At 40.6% G+C, this 16,828-nt stretch overlaps 1 protein-coding gene across 5 annotated transcripts in view; it reads left to right on the forward strand.

The window, feature by feature from the left end:
* Nucleotides 1-1,653: 1,653 nt before the first annotated feature.
* eml1 (EMAP like 1) overlaps nt 1,654-16,828 on the forward strand; it is a 46,094-nt gene continuing 30,919 nt past the window's right edge. For 4 of the 5 annotated variants that reach the window (XM_088432857.1, XM_088432858.1, XM_088432860.1 and 1 more), the window contains exon 1: nt 7,444-7,943. In XM_088432857.1, coding sequence (XP_088288983.1) covers nt 7,877-7,943 — 67 coding nt within the window. In that variant the 5' untranslated portion in view covers nt 7,444-7,876. Of the gene's footprint in view, nt 1,785-7,443; nt 7,944-16,828 lie in introns of those variants that run through there. The other variant, XM_088432859.1, reaches the window with a different exon arrangement.

Here is a 16,828-nt window from a genome sequence, read left to right on the forward strand (position 1 = left end):
ATTCAAATACGCTAGCATACAGGCATCAGGGAAGAAATGCTAGTTTAGGTTTAAGCTAGCTAACGAGCATTATTTTAAAATGGTAAGAATTAGTCAATGAAGGCCATCGAGGCAGCGTATCAAGGTTTTTGCCGTTTGCTGGTCACGTCTTACGCAATACTAGCACGAGGGTGTTTGCAAACTTGGACTCTGAACCGAGGAAAACTTCCTGTGTTAGCTTAGCGCTGTTTAGCAAAGCACTACATGAGCATAGATTGGAAAGTTTACTAAAAACGAAAAACCAGCCTAGGTAAGTTATTTGAAATAAATAATAAAACCTTTGTAAAGGTTGATATGGCTACGTTAGCGCTCTGACCGGTGTTGCTACACTACGACTTTTTTATTTATTTATTTTTTGAATAGCCAGTTAGGCAGTGTATCAATGCCTTTGATGTTCGCTGTTGGCCTCTTACATACAGTACATCATGCTTGCACAAAGGGTTAACAAATTTAAACGCTGGACCAAAAAACCCATCGTTTATTAGAGCTAGCTAGCTAGCTAACGCTACATGAAACAAAGAACTAAAAAAACAAAAGATGGCTAGTGTGCAGCAAGTGGACCTGTAGGATTGAAGTTAGGAATTTAGCGCTTGTTTTTTGCAAATCCATGTTCATAAAATTGAAACTAATTGGCATAACATACCTCACCGTGCCTGAAATGTTGCGCTTGTTACATTCTAGACAACATTTCCCATGATTGTTTGACAGGAAATAGTTCTAGTTCCGACGAGCATAAATTCCTTTTTGGATTGTTTTTGTATGAATTGCTGACAACTGTGTGATTGACTTATAGTATACATAGCCCAAACAATTGGCTCTCTTAAACTAAAAATAAAAGAAAACAAAACGGCGTGTCGGCTTGCAATCGATGTAAAATTGAGAGAAAACTGGTGCTGGTGAAGTCCATCGGGACTTGGGACACAATGCTCTAAAAGGACGTCTGTTCACTTAAGTTTTGAGTGCTGCATTTGTGGAAAAAGCGTTATCACAAGCGGAAGACCATATTCTAAATTTGTATCCATTGTTTAATAGTATCGCTTGCTTCCTTGTAGAATAAAGTGAAATTCTCCTTATAGTTTTACTTCAAAACGTGCAGCCGTGGTGTAAAATATATAATTGACTAATATTGAACTGTGGTTTGTTTATTATAAACAAAATACATCATTAAGATGAGTTGATCCAACATTAATTGACCTTTGGTATTTTGTTAGTTTGTTGGCCATTGGAGAGAACGGAGCTGCTTTGTTTATTAGGTTCTAGCGCCTCTCACAGGAAATTTAAGTTACTACAACACGGCCTTTATAGAGCACAATAATATAAGGTTTTGGCCAAACTATATTGTAAATTGAAGTCACAATCACTGACCAAATGTTGAATTTAGTGTTCAGCGCAGGGAATTTGTATCTTTCATTATTTTTAAACGGTGCAAGCGAAATCGTAAAAGGCCTGTCATATCGAAAGGAAACAGTATCCCAAGGGAGGGGCTGTTGGTTACACATTTACTGGCCAATGGCGTAGAATTTGATATTTGATTGACATGTCTTTAGGCCACTGATGATACTGCGCAGGGAGCCAAGAGAGAAAGGAAGGGAGAGAGAGGAGTAAGGGGGTGAAGTATAGTTAGAAACTTATACCAGAGTGTGGGACACACAGTGTCATAGTTGAGAGGAGATATTAAAAGTTAAAGGCCACAGCAGTGACTGGCCGGTTTGCAGCCATGTCTGACTGTGAGGGGCTTCCATTGGGTAAGTTCTGGAAGTGTGTGACATGAAATGTTTAGACTTGTGCAAATGTGTGTTTTCAACTATTGTGGGTGTATGTTTGAAGGGGAGAAGGGAGGGAGGGGCTCGTCTGTTTTAGGCACACCGAAACATCGCACCCAGTAAGTATTCAGATGCTTTGGTTTGGGCCCTTATATGGACACTTGGAAGCATTTCTCCAATGGAGATGGGCTTTCTGGAAATGTTCATTACACGCTGTCAGTCTCGCTAAAATATGAGGGAGACTTGTGCATGTGACTTGGCAAGTATGCTATCTGATTAAGAGAGATGTGAGAAGAGATGACTTGCACTTGCAAGCCACTGTTTATGTATGAGCGAAAGGAAGCTTAAAGCAGCCAAGTTGAAAAGGAGAACAAAATCTCTTTGTGCCCTGCCTGACAGATTTACAGCGGCAATCATTTGGGAATAGAAATGTTCCCTTTTGCCTTATGCTTTCTTTCAGCCTCTCGCGCAGATTTTGACTCATGTTTCCCACTGTTATCGCAACTATCTATCTATCTATCTATCTATCTATCTATCTATCTATCTATCTATCTATCTATCTATCTATCTATCTATCTATCTATCTATCTATCTATCTATCTATCTATCTATCTATCTATCTATCTATCTATCTATCTATCGCAATGACGCAATTTGATTTAATTATTTTATTTACTCAAATGTAAAGCATGGATTCGAGTAGAGGTCCTTATTTGTAAACTAATTCGTATAATGTACCCGCAATCTATTTTGTGTTTGGGTTAAGTTTGAACCATTAAGGCGTTTGTTTGTTTTAAAGGTCTGTCTAAAATGTAAATGACCCCGTTGTTGGTTTTATTTCTTTGATGCAGATGTATGACATGGTGGTAACGCTTGAAAAAACGCGCTTCAAAGTGCTTGAAATGTTGTGTAAAAGTGAATAATAGATTTTAAAAAAACGTTTCGTGTGATCGGAATTATTTTGTCGAAAAAATACCGAATGTGGGTTTAATGTTGTTTTCTTGTTATCTAAAAATATTGGAAAATGATACAGGTAATCACGCCATGCAGCGGACGACACGCGTGTTTAAAATAAATGCGTTTGACGTCATTAAAAGCGCAGGTTACGTTACCCATTTTTGATGACATTTCAGCAGCAGTTCACAAGTTTACCTGCAGATGGCAGTGTAGGCCTGTCTTGAGTGTGATTGTGCGAGGAAGGCTTTATTATGTTTGCGACGGCATCCAGGTGAAAGAAACTTGACGCAAGACTTTGAGACAAGTCCTCCTAAATTGTTTGACGGGAAAAATAGATCGACTTGGCAGAAGGTAAGAAAAAAGACAAGATCCGGATAACAATCTGACGAATGCGCTTGTTTAATATGGAATAAATGGAGGCAGGCATATACGTGCGAGTTAAGGCTTATGGCAAGTGGATTTTAAAGTTTTCTTACCAATTATATGTTCTTTGCTGCTCTAAGTCCAAAACATGGCATTATGATAAATATTGTTGTGTTTATGAATTAATGAATTAAGCAACAAAATCTGTTTGCATCCATCTGAAGGGGCGGCAATTAGTGTCGCGTGAAAATGACATCACGGCTCACCTGTTTAATACATTTGGTCATGTGACATGTAAACTGAGCCGTGATTGGTTACTGCTTACGCTGAACAAATCCGATGTGTGAAAATAAATGCCTAAAAGTTTGACAAACTGAGCGTGCCGAATGTCACGTGACGCAAACAAAGGACGTTTGAAAGTGATGTCATGCGTACACAGGCCGCAGAGAAGATGAATGTTTTCCACAGTCGTTTATTTTAGCCTTTATTGATTTATTGTTCGACTTTCTCTGACTTCCAAAGGATCAAGGGGATGAGAAACAGGGCAGGGTGCATAAAATCAAACAAAAGCTTCCTATTTATAACATGAAAAGAAGTCATTGGAAAGCAATAAACAGCTAGCGCTGTGAGAGGACAGATTTGTCTCTGCTGTTGCAGAGGAGAAAAAAAAAAAAAAAAAGGTTGTTCAGGAAATAGGGGGAGGGTGAACATGGATGTTTCAGCAGCCAAGTCAGATGTGATTAATGTTGTCACTGCTTGAGAGAACACAGTCTTGTACTCGCCAACAGATATTGGGTTTGTGGGTCCGCACAGTAAAACACTACAGATCAAAATCTAGTTTCGCTATCAAACACTTCTGCATTGATTTATTTGCTTAGATGTCAACCAGAATCGTACCGATTTCCAGTGTTCACTTCTTTCGCTTTCTATGTCCTCCTGAAAGTGAGACAATTCATTTGCGTCCATCTGCTGTGTTCATTTTGTCTGGGCAAGACAGTAAAGTGAAATTGACGCGTAAGATATGATTGGAAACACCGGGATGTCCTCTACCGAGCACACGAGGACTTAGTAGGTACTTGGACGTGTCAAACCATGTAGACCCCAAAAAATGTCCACTTCAGTGGACACAAATGAATCGGCTGAGTTTCAGGAGGAAAGCAGCAGGGATGGTCCAAGTACGAATACCAAAGTTGAAATTTAGTGTTCGTATGAAGTTGGATTAATTCATGGTGCAAACCAGCCCAATAACCAGGACAGCACACAGATGGTGGCTGGATCATCCAGAGGATTGACCTTGTTCCCTCCTTCCTTTTGGATTTGGTTATATTTAATCCCAGCCCATTGGCAGACTGACTGATCATCTGCGGAATTGGGAAAAAAAAACGTCAGCAGTTTTCTATCAACTCGTTCACTGCCATTGACGGCTATAGACGTCCAGGATCCGTTTTTACTGGGCTGGCAGTAAATGAGTGAATTGAACTTGTCACTATACATCAGAGAATATTCATGGTTGAATACAAATCTAAAAAATACTGTCCCTCCGTGGTTTACCTTTTCTAATAACGCTTGGCACTGAAAGAGTTAAGTATGAAATGTGGGAGCGTCGTGGAGAAAAATGTTGTTACTAGTTTAGTTGCATATTTGTGTATGCACAAAATCAGCACGTAAACAAAAAATAAAATCATTACTAGTAGATTTTATTTTGAGGATGTAAATAGACGTAGGGCCGCAAAAAGGCCCACGGGCCATAGTTTGGACACCTCAGATTTAACGAGATCCACTTTTCTCCGCTTTAACTCACCATTGTTGTTCGTAGACATAACACAAAGTTGATGGGGGTTGTTCTGAGTCACGCGCAAGCGGCGATACAATATTTGATAACCCAAAAGTGTCCGCAAAAGTCCCCAATGGATCTTGTGTTGTATAATTAAAGATAAACGGATTGGTCGCTCTTGTTCTCATGCGTTTGTTACACGTGTGTGTGAGGCCCTTATTTGTTTCTAGAGGCGGGGTATCATTACACACATTGTTTATTTTCTGATCGTGGTGTATGTGTGTGAGGGAGATTGCCCGAGGGGAACCAGAAGGGGAGGGGGGGGGGGGGCTTTGGAGTGGAGGGCCAGGAGCAGCCGCGGTCCCGCCACCTGCCGCCCACCGTGTGTGTGCGTGTTGGGGGACAAGCAGGCTGGGGGGGGGCGGATCAGATGTTTATCCTGATCCCAAATGTGCACCAGAAAGAGATTTACAATAATCTGAGCCCCTTTAAACATAACAACAAAAGCCAATGGCATGTTTGCACCGTTTGACGCATTAAGTTCAGCCATTCAAATGCTTGAGGTTATTATCGGCGGAGACTGGAAATCATACTTTATCCCAGAGCGTTTTTGATAGTTTATGGAGAGGCTGCTTTTGTCTGCTGATGCACAAAAGTAACGGTCAAAGTTTAATCCCGTTCCTACCTGAATTCCCATAACGGAATCACAAAGGATACTTTGTTTTCCACCCATAATCCTCTCTGCCGCATAGCAGACTAGATCTGGATGACATTGTGTAATAAGAACATAATGAACCAGCGAGCTTTAGGACCATTTGTTCAAAAAAACTCAATACAAAAGTTGCACCAATTCTTGATTGGTACAATTTTATCGGTTATATTATACAGGCAACTTTGGTTTGTGTCCAACTTCTATGTAAAAAAGCCAAACTATTAAAAAACAAACATTGCAGTTTCAAGCGTATTGACCAGTTGGTATATGTTCTCGAAAAGATGTTTCGTTTTATTACCAATTTACCAGCACCCTCCGCAATAAGGCGTAATGAGGAATATATAGGCCACAGACGCCATCTCCTGGATTATTTTTCCAAGCAAGCTTGAATTCTAAATAATGCAGCGCCCCCCTCTTGTGTGCGCATTGAAAGCAAGCCCCAGTCAGAATTAGGAAGCACTCAGTTCAAACCCTTTTCCCCTCGATAAACTCCCTCCCTGCTCACTTTTTAATTTGCTCCTGCTCCCCCCAAGCCAGCCCTCTTTCTTCTATTTCTGCTCTCTGCCCCCCCCCCCCCTTCCCGTTCCGTTTATTCCTCTTTGGTCTATCCCTCGCTCTCCCTTTCACTCTTCCCTCCCACCACTCGTCCTTGTGTTAGATTCCTCAGTATTTGCGACGTCTGCAACAGCCGATAAGACGCGACGGCAGACAAGAGGATGGTAATCCGGTTGAGGCCGGGCGACGACCCCGGAAATGTAGCGCTTCAACGTTTGGCCGCTGAGCGTGACCGTGACGTGGAGGTTTGCGCTTATGTCCCCGTGTGACTCCGCATTGCTTCAGTGCGGACGATGCTACGCCTATGCGCGTCCGCTCGTGTTAAACACAACAGAAAAAAGACGTTGTACATATTTGTCAGCTCTCCGCCGCTTTAGCCAATCAGGAAACAGACTAGTTGCACATCCCGCCATTTGTTTAATCAGCGCTCCTCTGTTTATGTCCACTGCAGTGGACATTTGTTTTTGATCTATATTTTTTGACTCATTCAAACTACCTTTTGGCGTCCTATTGTGGTCACTAGAGGACATCCTGGCCTTTCCGATGACGTCCCAGGTGTTTGACACCTTGAGTGACATATTTTCATATTTTTCACTTTCATTGGAACAAAATAGCTCCGTAATCAAGGAAACACAAAATAAACACTATATCCTGATGAGACGCGGCCTAATTATTTGTGTCCCCTGTTGTGTTTATGTTGTCTCAGCAAGACAGCAATGAGAATTGTAACCCATTCAGCACATGAGACATCACCGGAAAAGCCAAGATGTTCTCTACTGAGTACACTTGGACTTAGTTGGGTTGCTCGAATGAGTCAAAAGATAAGAGACCAAAAACAAATGTCCACTGCAGTGGACGCAAATGAATGGGGTGGATCTTGGGAAGATGCGACTCAGACTATGTAGATTTATCATAAGCAAAATAATCTTTTGGGAAAAGTACAAAATCAATACAAACCAGAAGAGTGGTCAGCAAATTTACTGGGGTGGCCTTGCCCAGCCTTGGCCACCCCCTAGTGGCTCCCCTGAGATTGAAAAAGGCCCCACCCCTTTTACATTTTTTTTTAACCAACAGTATTTCATCCTCCCTCCACCATCCCTTCCTGCAGCATCAATTTCCGATTTCTAATCCAATTTCATTCCCCCCTCGGCCTCATCTGCTCTACCTTAGAAGAGCACGAGCCATCCCGTAAGCCCCGCCCACCCGAGCTCTGACTCGCCCGTGCTGTGACAGTGGGAAAGGCTGGGCTCTCCCAAGCATTATCTAAACACACACATAAGTGCGCAGCCACGAAGCAAACGCCTCTGCCCACTCCGACGCTCCGAAAGCTGTTATTTTTTCTGCTGGAGATCCACGAGAGGGAACAGCTGCTGAGGACAGACGAGAGGAACAGGAGGAGGAGGAGGAGGAAAAAAACAACAACCTCTTGAACTTCTAGTTTTCAGAGTGCCTTCTTGGAGGAATTTTCGCTCTTGTTTTTCTTTCTTTTATTCTTTTTTTCTGGTGGAGAAACAAGAAGAGGGAAGTGGAGTTCACGCAAGTGAAGGGGTTGCCATGGTTACTCACCCAGGGAGCCTGACCCGCGCAGAATGAATGGAGGGAGAGAAGAGTGAAAAGATAAACTAGGCGAAGGGAGTCCGCGGAGAAAAAGAGAGTGACGAGAGGAGACGAGAGGCGTCGGAAAAGCGGAGGGGAACGGAGCCCGGTCTGAGAATGGAGGACGGCTTTTCCAGTTACGGCAGCTTGTACGACACCTCGTCGCTGCTGCAGTTCTGCAATGGTAAACAATCGCACATTTTACGCATGATCTCCACACGTCAGAGCTGGGATTATTTTGAGGAAAAACAAAAACAAAAGGAAGTTTCTCCTGGGTTGAGCTAAACTGTAATCGACAAAAAAAAAGTGCGTGCGGGACAGCAATGGTGCGTCCACTGGGTGGAGGTCAGCATGACGCATCAATATGACATCATTTTAGGAAAAAAAAATAAAAAGATTGATTCCAGAGCGAGCTGCGAGTTGTGAAAAGTTGAGCCGACAGACGCAGTCAAGGATGTGCTGGTGCAGCACATGCACAAAGGGGATTATCCCCAACAAACTGAGGGACTTTTGCGACAGATGGAAGCAAATCTGCTGATGCGTCGTCGACTCACTTCCATCTTCATTTGTATTTCAAGGGGAACCCTTGCTCCGTTCCTTCAACACGGCTCATTTTATGTTTGCTCATTAGTTCCACTTACTACAAAATGTCAGCGCCCCCCTCCCATGGAATTAGATGAATGTTATGGATGGGTTGTTGCTATGGTAACGTGATGTTGTTGTGACTAATGGGAGAAATCAGTGTGGATAAGATTTTAACTGGGTTTCTCCGCTGTGTCAGAAAATCTAAGGCCGTGACAGGAACGACATGCTTTTCAAATTAAGAGCAAATTGACTAGAACATTAATGTTAAAAGTTTTTATTTTGTTTCATGCGGACGGCCGCTATCATAAGTGATGCAATTCTCCAGCAGATGGACCAGGGATGAAAACTTAATTTTCCTGATGCATTTTAAAGCAACACTACGTATGCTAGTGTTCGAGCGCCTCAGTCATTCGATATGTTTTTCTGACGCTCACTTGATATTTTTGCGCGTAATGGCTGACTGAAGAACAGTTTCAAGTGGAGCAACTTAAGCGCGTCGATTGACCAGAAAAACAGGTGGAGCTTCCAGGTTTAAGTCAACGACCGACTGAACTTTCCCGCACATGACACGGCGGGGACAGGAAGTACTTTGTTTGTAGCGACATAATTGGCTTAGAGACTTAGTGGTTTGGTGACAGGTGAAAAGTTTTTGGTGCCACTCTTGGGATGTTGTCTGAGGCCTTTTACGCAGTTTTTGCAGTAGTAACTTAGGAGAGTCGCCATTTGATATTGATATCGATATCGGTCTGATATCAGAGAAAAAAAAATCAAAAAGCAGTTTTGGATTATATCAATCTATATTCATAATCTCCCTTGTTAGGACTTTCATGTATTTTGCATTTATTTTATTCAAATGCATTAAATAAAAGCATATTTTACTCGGCAGCAATTAGAAGATGTCGCGTAACATGTTTTATTCCTCACTCATTTGCTGAAAAATTGTGTCCTTAATGGCAATGCATAAACAACTTTAAACAAAGAAAAGCATATACGGTTTGCGTATAACGTAACTGCAATTTAGCTAAAAGATACCACATGTTCCAATTCATTTGCTTTTAATTCGAAAAGAAAAAAAATGTGTTCCCGTCACGACATTAAAGTCATAAAATTAGATGCACTGATAACCCCTGTTAAAATATAAAATATAAAATATAAAATACACCCTTGAAGTCGTTCACGTACTGTATTTTGCGCACTATAAGGCAACGGTGCAAAAAAAAAAAAAAAACGCACGTTTTTGTGAAAGAAAGCGCAATTTTCTTAATTAAATCCAGAAATTGTTTTTGTTGACATTCCCTTTACCGCAGCTCCATCTAGTGGATGCGTAATGCAACGCCACCCACTACTGTAGCTTCTATTCTATGCGCCTTATAATGCAGTGCCCCCTATACATGAAAACAGTTTTAACGTAGGCCAATCATTGAAGGTGCGCCTCAGTGCACCTTATAGTGCGGAAAATACGGTACCCTCATTTGAGAACTGCAATATTGGCATCGTAAGTAAAAAAAGTTGCGTGGGGACACTTCGCTTTGTGAGTATGCATGAATTACAACATCTTAATTGCGCAATATTATTAAGTGACGGACAGATGAAGCTTCATGAAGCACTTGTGATATTTTTGGAATCCTCTAAATGGCAATCTTGAAGATTGGTGAAATTTTTTACATTTCCACTGCGCAATCATTTATTTTTCAACCAAAAGCACCATGTAGAGGAGATAAATAAAAAAACACAAAAACTGGCGCTTCACGAAGCTTCATTTTCCCATCACCGCCGAATTCCCCATTTTCAACTTGAGCACAAAGAGGAATAGCTCCTTATTCTGACTCGTTAATAAATTACAGGTCTGTCTGAGTAAGCCCGCGTGTCAGTGTTGGGCCTCCGGGCCAGAATGACATCATCGCCGAGCAAAATGCAACGATGTCATCCGCTCGCCTCTCTGCAGCGAGCGCCATGTGTTGAGGAGCATCCAACCACACTAATGTCGAGAGACTAGGTCAGCTAAACTGCAGGAACGCACGCAGGCGGCACGTTTTGTCCTCAGGAGGTCAGAGCTAGCTCGCTAGCGTACGCCTGGGCAAAATTAGCCTCGTTTTACATTCAGGCACACGTGGAATATTTTGCTCATTTAGCTATTTTCTTTCTACTTTTTTAACGTGTTCCGCTCGAGTGAGGATATTTGTTGTCGTTTTGCGGAAAGCGGTGTGTGTTCAATTCCGAGTTTACCGAGTACGATTCTTGTTTTTTATCATGGTATCCGTTACTGTTATCAGCTCTCTTGAGGCCGTTTTCATGAAGTTGAAATTACAAACTAGAGAAGAAGAAATTGTCACTAGTTTCATGAAATTTAAAGGAAAATTATTTCTTAGAATATGTAGATCTTTCTTGAAAATTCGTCTGGTTTTTGAGGGAAATTTTGCGTATCAAAAATATTCGAGGTATCAGTTATCTTGGTATTGGTATCGGTGACGGCTCGAGAATTGTGTGCTTAGACTGTTTTCGGTTTAGATAAAGGTGTCGAAAATTCTTAGGATGTGCAGCATTTGATTTGATTTCTGATCCGTCTCACTAAAAATTTTCCAAACACTGAACTCCCTTTTCAAAAATTATTAGATTTTTTTTTTTTTTTTTAATCAGGTGAAAGGGATACTTATTTAGCCATTTTTAGCCATATACTACTAATGATAATAATTATAACAGCTAAAATATGAAAATTATTGTATATATGAAGGTAAATATTATAATGAAGTAATAAATATTTTATTCATAATATATACAATACATTTAATGGCTAAATAATTTTTCACACACCATTAATAACTTTTAAAACCACATTTTCGTACTTTCTGTTCACGAAAAATGACCACATTTACTCAGGTCTCAGATTTTTGTATTTATAACTTTTTTTTATATCGGTGTGCCTTATTTACTGTTGTGATTGGTTTATTCCCAGATGATGGTCTTTACTTTGTTTTGCGTCGTATAAAGTGATGTCTGCCAGTATTTAAAATTGAAGTTTTTCTCAATGCCACCTTGTCAGAACTCTCGAGTCATCATGTCAAGCTGTTTGACTCGTTTCATGTAGTTTTCCAAGTTTAAAGTTTTCTCAGTATAGTTTCCGAGTCTAGTTGCCAAGGCTTCCCGTGGTTACGTCTGATTTTTCTCTCTAACTTTTCAATTTCTGTTGTTGTCTGCTTCTGAATCCAAATCCTCCATATCTAATTGGAACCCAAGTGCCGTTGGTAATACAATGCAGCATTTAAAGCAGCAAATCATCAGCGGTTTTCATGTTTACTCTCTGCACCTCCATTAGCCCTCACTTATCTCATTCAGGTTTTCGGCTCTTAATGTGCTCCTAAATGCGGATCAGACACTCCTTTATCTCCTCCTCGCTCCATGCAGTTCACCCGCAGGCACTTTTGCAACATGGCGATGGTTTGACACACTCCATCTTGCAACCTTCTTCGGCCTGAGTCCAAAAAGCATGTCTGATGATGGCACGTGTACATGGATTAGGATTAAATCCACCCCCGATTTACTCTTCTAAAGGCAGAAGCCAATTGAGCTCCGCAGGGAGGAGGAGGAGGCGGCGGAGGATTGAATATTATGCCAACAAAACACCCAGAGGTGATCAAGAGCCAAGTTTAGCATCCATTGTCTGATTTTTGCAATTTGGATCCAAAAGACACTCCCGAGTTGCAGTCGTCCTTTGTTGTTCATTATTGAGGTTGTTATATTATATCCATATTTTGAGTGCTTTTGATATGAACCCGTTTGCAGTATTGCGATCGCTTTTTGCGTCGTTTTGCTACACACCATTCTCGCGGTGTTTTAGCCAAGGGATGGCACACTCCTGGTTGTGTGATAACTAAGAGGTTGAGCCATATTGAATTTTGATATGTTGTCAGCATCTGGGAGAAATTTCAGCTTCCTAGTGTCTTCTTTCAGTGGTTTCCCTTTGATGCAAATTGGCTTTCATGTAAAGATAAAAATATATTTAAAAATATATATATGTTATGTAATTTTCACAAAACCAGGCTTATGTCACAAAGATTAGTTGCGAGTACCGTATTTTCCGCACTATAAGGCGCACCTAAAAGCCTTAATTTTTTTAAAAAGCTGACGGTGCGCCTTATAATCCGGTGCGCCTTATTTATGGATCAATATTGAGATTGGGATTTGTAGATGGGGAATGAAGCGGTAAAGTAAGCTTTACCTCTTTCTTTTGTGTGTTTACAGTTGAACAAGGTTGCTCATATTGATATTGAGTTATTAGAGTTATTGTTATTACTTTGAATATTCCTATATTGTGATTGAAAAAGTTTTGAAATGTCATTAATTGAGGGTGCGCCTTATAATTCGGTGCACCTTATATATGGAAAAGTTGTAAAATATGTCATTAATTGAGGGTGCGCCTTATAATCCAGTGCGCCTTATAGTGTGGAAAATACGGTAATTGCCGAAAATACAAATTTCCATGGTGTTAATTTTTGGATTTGTTCAAAAACAACCTCCTTATTGAAGCCCAACGGTTAAGATTGTCATGAACACTTATGCAAATAATCGGTTAGGCGAAGATTCGCACAAACGAAAGATAAACGTGCCAAAACTTTAAATGTGTTTTTGAAGATTTAGACTATATCAATGTCTCAATTTTCATTTTTGGATACATAAGCCTAATTTTGGGGAAAGCGCATCTCATATAATGAAAAAAAATAACCTAATTTGGGGTACATTCAGACATACTTTTAAAGAAAATAAAGTGTAGATGAAGAATATATAATAAAATAAGCAAATTTTTGGACCTGCGGCAGAAACTTCAACTGTTTCACAATAAGTAGTCTTTTTAATATTTTTTCAACGTACTTTACAACAGTGAATGTTATAGTCGTAGAGGTTTCACTTTGCATGAATGTTGCGCAAGCTCCGCTCTGACCAGCTGCACTTATGTTCTCAAGTATCCGCACAAATATACGGACAAATGAGATTTCTGCTTGTGCCTCTCCGCCGTGATTCATCTGTAAGATGCAGCGCAGCCTGATAAATCTTGACTTGATTCGGCGTATCTCCTCCTCAGCCGCTGCTGATTCATTCAATGTCCGACATGGATTTCCTGTAGTCCGGCGTCTGAGTGCTCACGCCGCTCTCCGTTTATTTTTAACCTCCCGCAGCTACACTCACAAATTTCCCAGGATTCCATCAAATGTTCATATTTCTTTCTTCGTTTGCTTTAGCTCCCAGGCATTTTTCTCCTCCTGATTTTTTTTTTTATGCTCATTCTTGCTTTCTTATGCGCTGTGTTTGATCTTGGAAAAATGCTCTAGTTTTTTTTTTTTTTTTTTAAACGTATGCACTTCCAGCCCTGTTAAATTATTGTTTGATTTCTTAACTTGTCAGTGAAGCCCAGTAAAAATAAGTCTTCAATGTCTATAGTTATTAATGGCGTCGTATGAGTTTCGACCCATTATTGGGTTATTTTCGAGCCACCTTTTTTGTTTTGCGGACAAATAGGCAGAAATAAATAAATGATGGGTCAAAAACGTTGACTCTGTATTTGGGTCGACTTGACCCAATTTTCCTTTTAATTTTTGATATTGTCTTGCATAAAATGATCAATCTTTGAGTTTTATTCAAGTTAACCCAGAAAGGTGGGTCAAGCGGACAGAAATATCGCGTCGGTCCTTTTTTGGCCCTCAGGCCCCACTTTGGTGACCCTCGCCTTAAGGCATTCAACTTGGAAAGATCTACTGTAGCTGTGCTGCAACTCCACCCACTTTCCTCTTATCTTGCTCGCTCCGTTTTTGCTCCTGATAAGAGTTCACTGTGCACTTTTACTTTCGTGCCAGATAGCCAAGATGTTAACACTTACACAGAGTGACAACGTGTGCTCGTTACGGGTGCACACTTTGCAGCGTGGGCTTAAAAATACAAAATGGAGCCGCCCTGTGTAACTGTCACATTGTTTGGTTCCGTACTGTAGCTCGGTGCTTCTCAATTCTGTTTAAAACTGAGAAAACAAGTGCATTTAATTACCTGAAATAAAACAAATAAATAAATAAAAGAATTGAGAAGGACTGCTGTAGATCTAAGGCACAGGTGTCAAACTCAAGGCCCGGGGGCCACAACCGGCCCGCTGCATCATTTTATGTGGCCCGCCAAATGCTGATTTGATTTCAAGCTTCTAGCTAAACTTGCAGATTGTCTTCAAAAATAACCATTTTCTGTTCCCCATCTATCTTTTGAACAGTTTTTAGAGAAATTAAAAGGGTACATTAAAATTGAAACTTTTTTAGACTATTTTTTGATTGATTCACTAAAGGTACAATGTGGCCCACGATAAAAATCAGTTTGACACCCTCGATCTAAGGCCCGGTCCACATACCCGCTTGAAATCCAGCTTTGTGTCCACTGCAGAGGACATTTGTTTTTGTTCGATATTTCTTAGTCATTAGCGCTACTCTACTACAGTCCGAAATACTGATGCTACTAAGTCTATCTTAGGCATTGTCATTAAAAGCAAAGATGTCAAAAACTCCGACCAAAGTAGAGATTTGCCCAATTCTCCGGATCTGTATTTGCATGTCGCAATCGTAAACAAGAGTTTTACATCATGATTCGACCCAATTTTCCACCGGTGATGTTAAGAGACAGAAGTTCTTTCTGATTGGACACAATTTGGCGACGCTACTGCCACCTAGTGGCTTGGCATGCTTGTAAATGTGTAAAACCACACTATGCGGATTTGTGTAGCAGCCATTTTCTTTTCCATAAACAAAGCCATGTGGATAGGATTTGTTTTTATTTTTACACACAAAAAGGCGTTGGGATTTGCGGGTTTACATAGACCTGGTTACGTGTAGACAAGGTCTTAGTGTAGCTCAAAATGGTGGCACTTGGTGTAAGAGGTTTGATGACTGATTTAAGGTAGTAATATTCATCTTCACTTCTGCCTCTTGCAAATTCTTCGGGTTTTCTATTGAAAGATTCTTGTTGAGGAGGTGCTTTGAGGTGGAAGCCATTTTTTTTCCTCCTCTGCTTTCATGGTTCTTTCCCTCTCACGCCGGCTTTTTCCCGCACTGACACACATTCATGCAGCCTCAACGTCTGACCCACTAAAACAATCATGCATGCAAAGTAGCTCCTGCGTTCAAATATAGCGACTGCGCCATTGTTTCTATGTACGCGTGCGAGACTCCTTTTAAGTCCGATGTGTGTTTGTAGGGCAACAATCTCCGGAATCCTTGAGCGCCATATCACGCATGCATATAAATATCAGAAAAGAAGCATGAAAAGAAAACAATCTGCATGGTAACACTTAGAAGTGTCATGTTGTACCTGCCGTGGGGGGAGGAGGCTGCGAGTAATAAATCACAAAGTTGACAGAAAGCCACAGATTCCCAAAGGAATTCACGTTAGCCACTGATTGCATCCAATTTTTCACTGCTCGAAAAGTCGACAAAGCAATTTTCCACCTTTGTAGTTGTAACGGAGGCAGCATGGAGATTGTGTGAAAGGTAGAAGAACGTGGTGTTGAATGGTCTGTTTTTTTTGTCTTGAGCTAGGTTAAATCGAGTAATTAAACTAACTTGGTTGAAATGTTTTTTGATCCTAAAATCAATTTTAGTTGCTAAATATGCTAACTGCACCTTATACGATTTATTGCCGGGGATTAGCGGTGGCTACAGTGCTAGTATCGCTAGCTGCAGCGAGCGGCACTGGGTGCTAGCGGTGTTAGCGGCTAGCAGCGCTCAACTTTCCCATAAAGGCTTGGAAAATTGCCTGATAAATTTTGGAAGGCAGTTTAAATGACATCTTACAGTTTGTGTTCTACTGATCACATTTAACAAAACAGGCCTACTCAAATTTGCTGTTTTAGCCAGCAATAAACCGCTACTGTGGTTTGATAACACTTTTTTGATTCTAAAAACAATTTTAGTTGCTAAATATGCTAACTGCACCTTATACGATTTATTGCTAGGGATTAGCGGTGGCTACAGTGCTAGTATCGCTAGCTGCGGCGAACGGCACTGGGTGCTAGCGGTGTTAGCAGTTAGCAGCGCTCAACTTTCCCATAAAGGCTTGCAAAATTGCCTGATAAATTTTGGAAGGCAGTTTAGATGACATCTTACAGTTTGTGTTCCTACTTTTCGACAAAACAGGCCTACTCAAATTTGCTGTTTTAGCCAGCAATAAACCGCAACTGTGGTCTGACATCACTTTTTTTTTTAATCGTATCATGAATATTCAAGAGTTGAGTATTTGTACTGGTATTGTTCTGAAAAAAACTAGTATTGAATATTCCTGGTAAATGGTTTGTTGATGACAAAAAATAATTATGGATTAATTTAATCAAGTATTTGTCAAATATTTGTTTATTTGCTGCACCTTTCTGTTATGTTCATATGTGGTTCATATATACTGTATAATTTAGCAGTTTTTTTATTCAAAATGTGTACAAGTCTGATTTGCTCTCTGCACCTTTTC

This window comes from Hippichthys cyanospilos, chromosome 14 (assembly GCF_059441005.1).
Source record: "Hippichthys cyanospilos isolate Australia breed blue-spotted pipefish chromosome 14, RoL_Hcya_1.0, whole genome shotgun sequence".
NCBI classification, from domain to species: Eukaryota; Metazoa; Chordata; class Actinopteri; order Syngnathiformes; family Syngnathidae; genus Hippichthys; species Hippichthys cyanospilos.